At 44.2% G+C, this 12,979-nt stretch overlaps 1 protein-coding gene across 5 annotated transcripts in view; it reads right to left on the bottom strand.

The window, feature by feature from the left end:
- The window catches only part of LOC115474031 (H/ACA ribonucleoprotein complex subunit DKC1-like), an 87,674-nt gene extending 75,678 nt beyond the window's left edge, over positions 1–11,996 (bottom strand). For 4 of the 5 annotated variants that reach the window (XM_030209312.1, XM_030209313.1, XM_030209314.1 and 1 more), the window contains exons 1-2: positions 11,916–11,990; positions 9,830–9,885 (exon numbers count right to left, since the gene is read on the bottom strand). In XM_030209312.1, coding sequence (XP_030065172.1) covers positions 9,830–9,885; positions 11,916–11,988 — 129 coding nt within the window. In that variant the 5' untranslated portion in view covers positions 11,989–11,990. Of the gene's footprint in view, positions 1–9,829; positions 9,886–11,915 lie in introns of all 5 variants that reach the window. The other variant, XM_030209316.1, reaches the window with a different exon arrangement.
- Between the last annotated feature and the right edge of the window lie 983 nt (positions 11,997–12,979).

Genomic DNA, 12,979 nt, shown 5'->3' with positions numbered 1-12,979 from the left:
CGTGCCGAGATCGGTCACGATTTTGTCCAGCTCGACCCCAAAGAGCAGCTTGCCTTTAAAAGGCAATCTAGCCAGGCGGGATTTAGAGGCGTGGTCAGCAGACCAATGCTTCAGCCAAAGCCACCGCCGCGCAGAGATTGTCTGAGCCATGCCTTTAGCTGAGGCTCTCAAGACATCATACAGCAAGTCTGCCAAATAGGCTAAGCCCGATTCCAGGGCCGACCAATCAGCCCTCAAGGAATGATCCGAGGGGGAAGCCCGCTGCACCATAGTCAGGCACGCCCTGGCCACATAGGAGCCGCAAACTGAGGCCTGCAAACTTAAAGCAGCCGCCTCAAAGGACGACCTTAAGGCCGCCTCCAATCTTCTGTCTTGGGCGTCCTTTAGGGCCGTGCCACCTTCCACCGGCAACGCCGTTTTCTTAGTCACCGCAGTGATTAAAGAATCCACGGTAGGCCACAGAAAGGCCTCACGTTCACTTACAGGCAAAGGATAGAGGCGGGACATAGCCCTAGCCACTTTAAGGCTCGCTTCCGGGACATCCCATTGAGCCGAAATTAAGGTGTGCATGGCATCATGCACGTGGAAGGTTCTAGGCGGGCGTTTCGTCCCCAGCATAATGGCAGAGCCAACAGGGGCTGAGGGAGAGACGTCCTCCGGAGAGGAAATCTTCAAAATGCCCATGGCCTGCACAAACAGGTTGGGCAAATCCTCTGAGCTAAAAAGTTGCGCTGCAGAGGGGTCATCCGCTCCATCCGAGCGGGGATCCGTCTCCTCCAAGGAATCCGCAAAGGACCGTTGGGAGAACTCAGATACGCTGCCCTCATCTACATCGGAGGAGACAAAGTCCTCCAAGGCCTGGGAATCAACCCGAGGGCGTTTACCTCCGGGGGCCTCAACCTCTTTACCTGACGAGGGAACAGGGGCAGCGTTCTGCATAAGGAAGGCCTGATGCAGCAGCAAAATAAACTCGGGGGAGAAACCCCCCAGACTGTGCACTTCCGCAGCCTGGGCAACAGCCCTAGACTCCCCTCAACCGGCGCTCGCAAGAGCGGGGGAGAGACATGCTGCGCATCCAAGATGGCGTCCGGCGCGACACTCCGCGAAGGAGCTGCGCGGGAAAAACGGCGCTTAATTTTAGCCGCCTTTGTGCCGTCGCCCAAAATAAGGGCGTTCATGGCATTAATGTCTCCTACCTCAAGGGCGGCCCAAGAAGAAGCCGTCCGAGCCGCGTGGCCGGCCAAGATGGCGGAGGCGAGGAGCGGGGGATGGGCGTTTATGGCGGGAAAAACCGCCACACCGGAGGAAGGACCGGGACACTCATCGGTCACAAAACTGTCACCCAACAAGGGCGAATCAGACTTTAAGACCCCCGCATCCCCTCTAGAAGCGCCCAAGCGATCCGGGGAGCGACTCTTTACGCCCTCGCCCTCCGACGCCATATGCCACGAGGAGATAAATCGGGGAACCCCCTGCCCGCTATAAAAAGGTAAAAATTACCTGCTTTCCGCTCCGAGCTGTAACGACCTGGTGTCCCAGTGAGTAGCTGCAATGAACGTTTAAATAAACGTCGAAATAAACGCCTTTAAGGATGTTCAAAATTTTTTTTTTTTTTAACGGAGCCAGCGGGAGGGGGGAGAAAAGGAGGGACCTGGCACCACCAGGTTTGCACTTGCTCAAAAGAGCCCTCAACCCCAGGCACTCAACAAAACCTAAAAATTAGGCTTGGAGGCCTAGCCAGAGCTGCTGCTGTGTGTGACCACCACCTGCTGAGATAGAGAACATACTGAGGAGTTTCCGGCAGCACATGACCACATATAGGGAGGCAAAAGTTTGCTCTCTATCTCCACCTGCTGGTAGATGGACACAACCCACCAGTCTATGGATTGATCAGCTTGATGATATGGAAAAGGGTTTTTCTTTTTTGAGACAGTTACGATCAATTAAAGGATACTTTGATGAATCAACAATGCAGACATTATTGCATGCTCTGTTTACCTCCAGATTGGTATATGGTAACATAGTAAAGTCAGGTCTACCAAGTTCTCAGCTTAGGATACTGCAAACACTGCAAAATACAGCAATTAGACTCCTAGGGAATGCCCAAATATTTGATCATGCTTTGTTTTTAAAGTTTCATTGGTTGCCCATATTTTTTGGAAGCTGATTTAAGATTCTCTGCGTTGCACATAAATCGCTATCGGAATTTCACTCGCCAACTCTCAATAAGTCTCTGCTAAAGTTCCACTTTGAACCTACTGCTTGAGCAATCAGCCAATCAAATGGTTTTTAGTTGTAGCTCTCTGCAGGTCACCACATAATTATGCTCACTTCCCAGCAGGCATGCCCTCCTCTGTGTACATGCTCAGAACAAACTTTCAACCAGACAGAACATTTACAGATTTTAAACAACCGCTTTTATTTTACCACTCCCCAGTCTCACTTGCACTCCTTCCTCCAAACCTCTTCTCTTTAATTTGAACACTGTTAGAGCTCACCTGAATTAAGAGTTCTTCCCACATCAGGAACATATATAGCATTGGTTGTATCCTTTCAAGTAACTTCAGCACAGCGTAGTTCCATGAAGCTAGCAATAGCCAGAATGCTAGAGTACCAATGAGAACAATCCATAGATAAGATGACCCTGGTTTATTGATGGGATTTTGAAGCCAAAATTTCTCAATTTATAAACAAGTATATAGAGAATGACATGGGGACAAAGTTTGACACCGTCACCACGAGCTCCGACCCCCATCTGCACAAGCCTCAAACAGCTATTTAGTATAACGCCATAGATATAGAAAGATATGTATTTACTCTTGTACTGTGCAAAATAGAAAGATGGCACATACCAGGGATAGTGTTAGGGGAATGTAAACTAGGGCAACTGCCCTTGGCTCCTGACCAGAGTGAGCCCCAAGTCTGATGAAAGGTGAAGAAAGTGTAGCCTGGTAGTGGGCTTTGGGGTCCCTTCCCCAATTTCTGCCCTGGACCCTAGCCATGTCTAACACTAGCTCTGGCAAGATGTACATTTCAAATCAGACATACTCTAATCACAAAACAGAAAATAAAATTATTTTTTATACCTTTTGTTGTCCGGTTATATTTTTAAAATCATATTGATCTCAGGCTCTGGTTTCTGCTTCTCTCTGTCTTCTCTTAACTCACTCACCAGGTTCTCCTGTCCATTTGACTTCTCTTCTCTCTCCATGTTCACCATCCATCTTCCATTTCTGTGTTCCTATCGTTCCCCATGTTCAGCATCTCCCTTCTGTGCCCCTCTACTTCCCTGTCCATTATCTCCCCTGTGCTTATATCCCCAAATCCATCATTACTTCTCTATCTCCCTATCCTCTCCCCCTGTGTTGAACATCTCCATTCTGTGTCTGGCATTGCCCCTCTGTCCATATACCATCCCCACACTGCATCTCCACTTTGTGTCCTTGTCCCTGCGCCCCCCCCCCCCATGCACATTTCACCTCTGTTTCTGTTACCTCTCTGTGACCTGCTTCTCCCCTCTCTTCCTCAATGCGTTCCTCTCTTCTCCAACCCAACTCAGCTTCTCCCCCCCCCCCCCCCCCCACCCATTCCAATCCAGGTTCACCAGCCTGCCCTCTTTCCTCTTCTCTTTCCTGCTGTCTGTCAAATATTTCCCCTTGGTCTAGCATCTCTTTCCCTTCCCTGTAGCCCCCCTCCTCTCAGGGTCCAGCCCACATCTTTCCCACCAGCCCCCCTCCTCCTCCTCCTATAGGTCCAGCCAGCACCTCTCTCCTTTTCCTCTATTCTCTCTCCTCCCATGGGTCCAGTCTGCATCTCTTTCCTTTCCCTCCAACCACCTCTTCCCATGGCTCCAGTCCCCACCGCTTTCCTTTCTCACAGCCCCCCTCTTCCCATAGGTCCAGCCCCCACCTTTCCCACCAGCCTCCCTCTTTCCATGGGTCCAGTCCTCAACTCTCTCCTTTCCCTCCAGGCCCCCCTCTTCCCTTTCCCTCCAGCCCGCCCATCCCATGTGTCCAGCCCCCCCCCTCTCTTCCCATGTCACATGGCCTCCTCCGCTCTTCCCCCTTGCTTGCTCAGAAGAGGAAGTTTCAAACTCAAATAACAGTCTGCGCGAGCCCTGAGCTGCAGCTGACAGGAGGCCTGGTCAGGGTATGGCAGCAGCATGTAGTGCTACTCGCTGAACCTGTGCATCTTCTGGCCTCTGCTAACCTACATGTGAACGGTGCTCTGGTGCCTCTACCATGCTCTGGGAAGACAGAGCCCGAGTGTAGCCCCCTACCTCCTCCCATGGGTCTAGCCATCCCTCACCTCCTCTTCCTCCCCATGGGTCCAGTTTCTCCAGTCAGCACTTTTCTCCCGTGTCCCCCCCCCCCCCCCCGCCATGTCACTCGAGAATGTTTTGGTATCACTTTCCTAGTGATTCACCAAGGCCGGCTCCATGGCCTTCCTCCTGCCAACTGCCGTCCTCTTTACTACAACTTCCTCCTGTGTGAATTGCTGACACTGCTGGTTGGCTGTAGGAAAGCGTAAGTGACTCCAATACCTGACTGACAGCTGCGCTGGGAGGAGAGGATTTTTTTTTTTTACCGTGGGAACAAGGCTTTTTACAGTTCCCGCAGGACAGTAAAAAGTTTTGTTCCTGCAGCCGCAGTAATTTTTTCTACAGTGATGCTGTTACTGAAAATTTACTGCAATTTACCGCGGTATATCCATGGTAATGGTAACTGTGCCATTCTCTAGTATATATATATGGTACCTACACTTACATGTCTGGACCAGACCTATCATATAACTGTCGACTGTATTAATAAGATAAAACACTGGGCTGCAATATTAAAGTTAAATACAAATAAAACTAAGATCTTATAGTTTGGTTTACATCAGGAATCTTTTCCTGACAAAATACCTTTGGATCTTGATGTTAACCGCTCTGTCTGTACATTAAATGTAATGAATAAATAAATAAGTTTGCCAGTTGATCATACATGTAAAGTTCTGGGTATCATTCTGGATTCTTCTCTTTCGTTAGAACCTCAGGTAAATCATTTATATAACAAGGTTTTTTTTGTTTTATTTTTTTTTGAAGACTTCATCCACTTAGAATTATTTGTTCAAGTTTTTTTGATAGACCATTTTGCTTTACTGATACAGAGTTTAATTCTGACCTAATTAGACTACTGTAATTCTATCTATTATGGGATTTCAATTAGATTACAGAAAAAAAAAGTTTCAGCTTCTTCAAAATACAGCTGCTCATTTGATTTATAAATTTAAAAGGTCTGATCATGTCACTCCTTTATATGTCTCCACTGGCTTCTGGTGCAGGTTAGGACTTAGTTCAAAATATCCTGCTTCATTTTTAAAATATTTTCTGGAGCAACACCTGTTTATACAAACATATTTCATATTTAAGACTTTAAATACGCAAACTTCTTGTTTAATTGTTTCTTGCTGGACTTTCCCCTAATGTAAGGGTATTCGATATAAGCAAGTTTTTGAAGGTGCCTTTTCCTCTCACGCTATTCAAATCTGGAATAATATACATTTAATTGTCCGATAACAACCAACTTATTCTTTCACAAACACTTAAAGACCTTTCTTTTTCAAAAATAGTTAATCTTTTTTTTATATTTCTCTACAATTGCAATGGAGACATCTGTATCAATTCAAGTTGCTTTGAACCATATTTCTGAGATTACGTTATAAACACTTGTGATTGTAAAGAAAGTTGCTGCTGAGACAGACATGGGGAAGCCACTGCTTGCCCTGGAATTCGTAGCATGGAGTGTTGCTACTATTTGACTTTCTGCTAGGTACTTGTGGCCTGGATTGGCCACTGCTAGAAACAGGATACTGGGCTAGACGGATCATTGGTCTGACCCAGTATGGCTATTCTTATGTTCTAATCAAAAAGGTGCATGAATATGTTCTCAACTAGGGTAGGAGTGGATAAGTGAGCTACAGTATCAGCTAAGAAACAAACTGCTCCTCAATTACTTGGGAGATTCTGATTAAAGGTGGACAAGAATTTGAATTAAAAACAAAAATCCAATCTCTCTCTCTCTCTCTCTCTCAAAAACCAGAAGGCAATGCAGCTTCAAAATGTGTTCCTAAGTGACACCTGCACTGCGGCTGACCCATAAACAGATCCCTTGGTAAGTAACAAGAATTTGAATTAAAAACAAAAAAACAATCTCTCTCTCTCTCTCAAAAACCAGAAGGCAATGCAACTTCAAAAGGTGTTCCCAAGTGACACCTGCACTGCGGCTGACCCATAAACAGATCCCTTGGTAAGTAACAAATGCGCTTTGCTAAGAAAAAACACAGCTTTTCAGAGCTCATAGTAAGCCAGCCTCACTATATAACAAAGATATATATGCGAGTTACCAACAGGCATTTAGAGACAACACGCAGAAAAAAAAAAGTTGGGTAATGTGGCAGATGAGTCCTGTCAGCACAACTATCATAAGGTCAATAGAGACAGAGCCTCCCAATGAAACCTATAGTCAATGCAGTTCAAGGAGAACAATGAAAGCCATCCTCAGGTGAGCCTATTGGCAGAGAGAGCAGCACAATAGGCAATGGAACATATATTGAGAGAGCGAGAGAGAGACCCCCTTCTAGGGACTTTGAGAAACTCCCCTGAAACTGTGAATTAGAATGCGCTTTAAGAGCTATGGCAGAGCTAAATGCCAACAGCTAGTTTACCCCATAGAAACACGACAGTGAGGAGAGTAGCCATAGAGTGAGATGTATATTAATAAGGAGGAACACCTGGAGTGGGTGCAGCTAAGCTAAGGCACCCCCCGAACCTCGAGAACCACTATGTCAGAGAATATATGAAGTTTGTGCTTAAACACTAAAAACCAAGGCCAAGCTCACAGCCATGAATTACTGACTGAAATACCCCGAAAGGGAAAGTTCACCTGGAGAATAAACATACCAACTCGCACATAGGAAAAAGAGCGAAGAGGAGCATGGGAAGAAGAAACAGAAAAAAACAACAACTAAGAGGCTCCTCCCGCTCTGAATTGAGGCAGAACTCGCACGGCAAAAGGGCCTGGCAAAAATACTTACCAAGAGAGAAGAAAAACCTGTTGAAATAATTATTTGCAGGTAATCCCACTCGCAGCAGGAATCATTAGCAGCCTGTAGCCTGCCAAAACTCAACAACTGCTGAATAGTGATGGAATGGGGGGAAGCCTGGCACCGCCAGGTGTCACCCAGCTCCAACCACAGTTTTTGAGAGACAAGGAGAATACACTTCCAAGAGGAAAACCCTTGCTCAACTGACACCCAGGAGACTTGGGGTAGGAGCTGGCTGAAAAGCACTGCAGAATAACTACACTGTCCCTCAACCATCTGCTTGGAGACAGAAAAAAAAATAAGATTCTGGGCTGCACAATAGCCTTAAGGGGTGAATCACAAGAACTACTTTTCTCTATCTTCTTCTACTCGTTGATGGACATAACCCATTAGTCTGGGCTGGTCTGGTATGACGACAAGGAATAACTGTTCCTAACTACTGCCTATGTTCGAACTTCTAGTATTGTGAGACTTTAATTTTGATATTGATAACATTTCTATTGGGAAATATTGTTTCTCTGATTTATATCTTCAAAACTTCATAAAAAAAGTTTCCTATATATACAATGCACTCCATTTAAGTGCACGTCGGATAAGCGCATGCTCTGTTTAACTGCATGCCCTACTTTGGTCCCGTTTTAGCACCATCAATTTCTATGGGGACAAACTTCGGTTTACCGCACCACTGATAAGTGCAAGATTCGCTTATATGCATGGTTTAAGACCGCTCCTCTGCAGAAAAGACTCCACATAAGCGCGCACATGGAATATGGAAGCCGATTGGTGCGTGACAACCGACTAAATTTCAAATTTACCGCCCCTTTAAATGCCACAGGTAGAATAAGCGAAAGAATGTTGTTAGAGTGTACACTGGAGTTGTCGTCGTCGCGCAACTGTAAGACTTTAACACTGGCTGAACGAATAGAAGTTCTTAAAAAATTAGAAAACAAACAAAGACAAGCATCTATTGCTAAAGAATAAGGTGTCAATCCCAGTCAAATTTCACGTATCTTGACGCAGAAAGACCAGCTTCTGGAAATCCACAACGGAAACAAAAACGGGAGGGAAAGCTGAGGAGGTAGAAGATGCTCTTCTTCGGTGGTTTTCACAAGTCAGGAGCAGTTTCCTGTCAGTGGTCCACTGCTTATGGAGAAAGCTAATCAGCTACCTGAAAGTCTTGGACTAACTGAATTCAAAGCCACTGTTGGATGGTTGGAAAGATGGAAGGAGAGGAACATAAAATTCAAGAAACAGCATGGTGAGAAGCAAGACGCTGATGACTTTGGTGCTGAAAATTGGGTTGTTTCAGTTCTTCCTACCATCTTGGATGAGTTTGCACCTCGTGACATTTTCAATGCTGACAAAAACGGTCTCTACTGGCGAGCGATTCCTGATGGAACACTTGCATTCAAACAAGCCGAAACTACAGAAGGTAAACATCGAAGGACCCACTGATGATCATCCTTTGCTGCAATATGGATGACAGTGAGAAGTTGGAACCACTCGTCACTGGAAATAGCAAACAGCCCCATTGCTTCAAGAATGTTAAGCGACTTCCTGTGTTATATGAGGCTAATGCAAATTCATGGATGACTAGGGAAATTTGGAAGCAATGGCTAAAGAAGTTAGACACTAGAATGTGGGCACAAAAGCGTCAGATTTTGTTGCTTTGTAATAATTGTGCTGCACACAGTGATGATGTCAGGCTGTCTAACGTCAAGGTGGTCTTCCTGCCACCAAACACTACCTCTCTGATCCAACCTATGGATCAGGGCATAATAGCCAATTTCAAACAACATTGTGCTACGTCATCTGATGAGCATTATGGATGACCAGACTGGCAAGGATAAACGTGCTGTTGAACTGGCTCGTAATCTATCACTGTTGGATTCACTACATAAGCAGAAAGAAGCCTGGAATCATGTTACACAGGCAACCATTGTGAACTGCTACAAGCGGGCAAGCTTTGTTAAGGATGTGGAGAGGGACGAAACAGATGCAGCTGTTGCAAACATGCCATATGAACAGGCTATTGACATCTCAGCCGGTGTTACTGAAGAGGAGTTTCATCATTACGTAGCTGCTGATTACAATCTACAAACAGCTGACAACAGCACTGATGTTGAGATATGTGCCTACACGCAGGCAACAGATGATGATGAAACAGATGATGAAATGAGTAGCGAGGTACATGCTGGCGAAATTCAACAACCTCCAGTCACTTTTGCAAGAGCGCTGGAGAGTCTCAACACTGTGCGGGCCTATCTGGAAGCCACTGGATGTCAGTGCTATGACAGTTTTTACCGTCTGGCATATCTATGGAACTCACAGACACGAGTGTACAGAGGATTATGACTGATTACTTCAAGTAATCCTAATGTCCGTTAACTGAGACTGTATACTGTACGTATAATAAACAGTACTGTACATGTTTATCAGATGTCAAGCTTCTTTGGGTCACAGCGGTTAAGTGCACGCTCAAGTTAACTGCATGTAAGCGGATTGCACTGTATATATATATTTTAAGCTTAAAACATTTACATAGTATAGAATCAGTGCTGGGGGTAGGGGCTAAAAAGCATGTAAAATGTAAAAAATCTTTTTCTTAAATGCCATTTTATGATCACAGCGCATCTACTTTTAAAAAATACCTTCATGGTAAAAGAAATAGCTGGCTGCGTGTGTTGGGCCAGCGCCACACATTCACTCTACAGCTGCATAAAATGCAACAAAGCATACTCACAGCAACATCCTCCTCTGTCAAAGATTTTTTCTTCTTGTGCTTCTTTCTTATAAACACTAAGACAAAAAGAACAAATTTGAAAACTATATATTAACTACAACAAATACTTCTTACTTTCTTTTTTTTGATTAAGCAAGGTTAATCTTCTCCCTCAAGGTCAAGTTCTCAAAATGGGTTAGTTTTGTGCATGAGAAATGGGAAAAAGACCTCTATGGAAATCCAGAAGATGCCAAGGTTGACGCAATGACTTCCACACGAGTAGTAAAATATGGACATTTTTATTAAGGTACCAAGATGAGACCAGACACAGGGCCCTGTTTTCAGCAGATAACCCGCCTGCTTCAGGGGTCACTGAAAAACACTCCAAGTCTAGAGCATTGAGTTTCTGATTAGAGAATGACGCGGGGACAAAGGTTGTTCCCATCCCATCCCCGTGGGCTCTGTCTCTGTCCCCACCCAATCCCCACAGGTTCTGTCTCTGCCCTTGCAGGCCCTGTCCCCATAACCGTGGGCTCTGTCCTCATTTGAGGAAGCCTCAAACACTTATGATTTTATCTTTTTATTAAAGTATAAAAAGGAACAATATGCTGTGCAACTGTTTATAAATCACAAACAGAAAACAATAATAACGAGCAACTATAAAAACCCTCCCACCACCACACCCAACAATAGTTGACTTCTACTACCTCAAGGAATCCTAATCCACCCTGTTAATTCTGTATGCCCTAGCATGGGAGAAATATGCCCCATGAAGCACTGTTATGATTTTTTTTTAATCTGTAGATGAATAAGTCATCAACAATCTCAGGATTCAATCTAGCTCTCCTGTGTTCCACAGTCCTTTCTGTGATAGGAAATATCTTCTTAAAAGATGTGTTGTTTTCAGGAATGTACAGGATCCCCCATGCAAACTTTTCTAGTTGCGGCCAGCAAGTTTTTCTTAAACAAATCTAAATATCATCATCTTCATCACTGAAACATAAACAACAGTCCAGTTCATTAACTCGCTTCAAAGTATAAAATGACATGGGGACAAAGTTTGTCCCCGCCCCCACGGGATGTCCTTGTCCCTGTGGGCTGTCACCATCCCCACAGTGCGGGTCCCTGTCCCCGTGTCATTCTCTATTTCTGGTGCCTGTTGCAACATGTTTGCACCCATCCACAGCTTTGCTTCAGCATTTCTTATATCTGGATGTCCTGCCATCGGCTGGCAGTGTACTTATTTACATAACTCAAAGTGTTGCAACAGGCAGAAACTCAGTATTCTAGTTTTGAGTGGTTTTCAGGAACCCCTGAAGCAGGCACGCTGTCCACTGAAACATGGCTCCATGTCAGGTTTCATCTTGGTGTCTTAACAAAGGTTTCCATATTTTACTATGTCTCGCATGGAAGTCATTGTGTCAACCTCCACTCCTTTGTGCCTTTTAGTTTTTTTTGCACACCATGAAGAGAATGAACCTCTTCCTAAGCCCAGTGTATGTGGAGTATGATCTCAGTCTCTCAAATTTACTTTGAACGCTCACAGAAGTACTGCATTGTGCCAAAGAATGCTTTTTTTTTTCTGGTGCTCATAAGATGTAACAGTATAGGTAACTTATCCAGGTGCGCTTGGAAGGTTTTTGATCAAGCCTGTGGCACTCAAAACGATGGGAAATATTTCTGCAACGGTCAAGGCAACCATTTCTTTACTGACACTGAGTGGACCAGCATTATCCCTATAGAGTCCCTAAATCACGATATTGAAAACATTTTAATCTCTTAACGTAGCTACTATAAAACAAAACTCGGAGCAATTACTTTAATGCCAGTAAAGTGCATCTGAATCTGGGATCCCTCAGTGCACTACTTTAATTTTTTTTTTTTAAACAAACTTCCTCTCCTTGATTTATATTATATAATGCATGAATGCAATAAAACATATCGTATACTGAGGACCTGGGGATCCGCTTCTCCCACCCGACCACAGTCTACCATCTATCCTTCTCTTCAGCTCTCCCCTGTATAGTATGTCTGTCTCCCCTTCACTCCCTCGTCCGAGGATCAGCATCTTTCTTTCATTATGAAACGCCCAACTCCCACAGCCTACCTTCAAACTTATCTTCCATAATTACAAAACCCAAAACGTTCCTTCCCTCTCTGAGGCAACGACTTATAAACATACAAACACGACCGCCTCTCGCCCCGCCCCCTGACGCAACTTCCTGTTTCCAAGCGTGGCGGGATGGGGTGGGGCCGATAAATGTCAACAGGAGCGGGACCAAAAAAGTTAAAGAAAGCAGGAGACGGGATGACGTCAAAAGGTTGAATTCAATGTGTTTGGTCGCTGTTTCCCATTCCCCGAGCGCAGTTGTCATCTAGTATACACTCAAAACAAAGCAAGCAAACCGATGAGCTGCTGCATCCTTGTCGTTGTTTATTGGTGGTAGGCAGCGTTTTTATTTGATTTCACTTATATGTTCAAACATACAGGCTCATGCAACATACGGATCTACACAGAAGTAGTATTGGTTTCATCGGTTAGAGTTGTAATTAGTTCTAAATAGTAAATCATTGTAATCATTTGGAGGGTATGGTTAGAGGAAGGCCCTGTATTGGTGTAGAGATATTTTTACCTAGTAAAGGGCCACCACAATAATTATGAGAATCAGGTACTTTTATTTATTGCATTTGTAGCCCACATTTTCCCACCTATTTCCAGGCTCAATGTGGCTTACATAATGTTGTTAACAATGTCATTACAAAGCTTAATGCTAAGGGTGGCTGAATAATTAGGTGTAATGTGTATTGCTTCCTTTTTTTTTTTTTTTTTTTTTTAAATTTCGTTTGGACTGCATTGAGGCCTACTGATATCTAACATTTTGGAAAATGGAAATTATAAAATAAAAATTAAATTTTGGAGGTACTCTGGCAAAGGTGTTTTACTTTTGCAACATGCATATGTATGCATGCTACAGTTGAATAACTGTTTAGACTTAGGGCTATGATTTCTAAATATGCAGCATAATTAAAAGACAGATCTTTAAATGCACAGGTAGATTTTATATAGTAATCACATCTGTTTCAGACATATCTGTTTACTTATTCCCACAATATAATTGAATTCTATTGTTCTGTCACACTATTTTCAAATGTAAGCCATATTAGCCCAAG

The sequence above is a fragment of the Microcaecilia unicolor genome, chromosome 7 (genome assembly GCF_901765095.1).
Source record: "Microcaecilia unicolor chromosome 7, aMicUni1.1, whole genome shotgun sequence".
In the NCBI taxonomy this organism is placed as follows: domain Eukaryota; kingdom Metazoa; phylum Chordata; class Amphibia; order Gymnophiona; family Siphonopidae; genus Microcaecilia; species Microcaecilia unicolor.
Note: the sequence above shows the minus strand (reverse complement) of the source record. Positions and strands in the feature narration are given on the sequence as shown.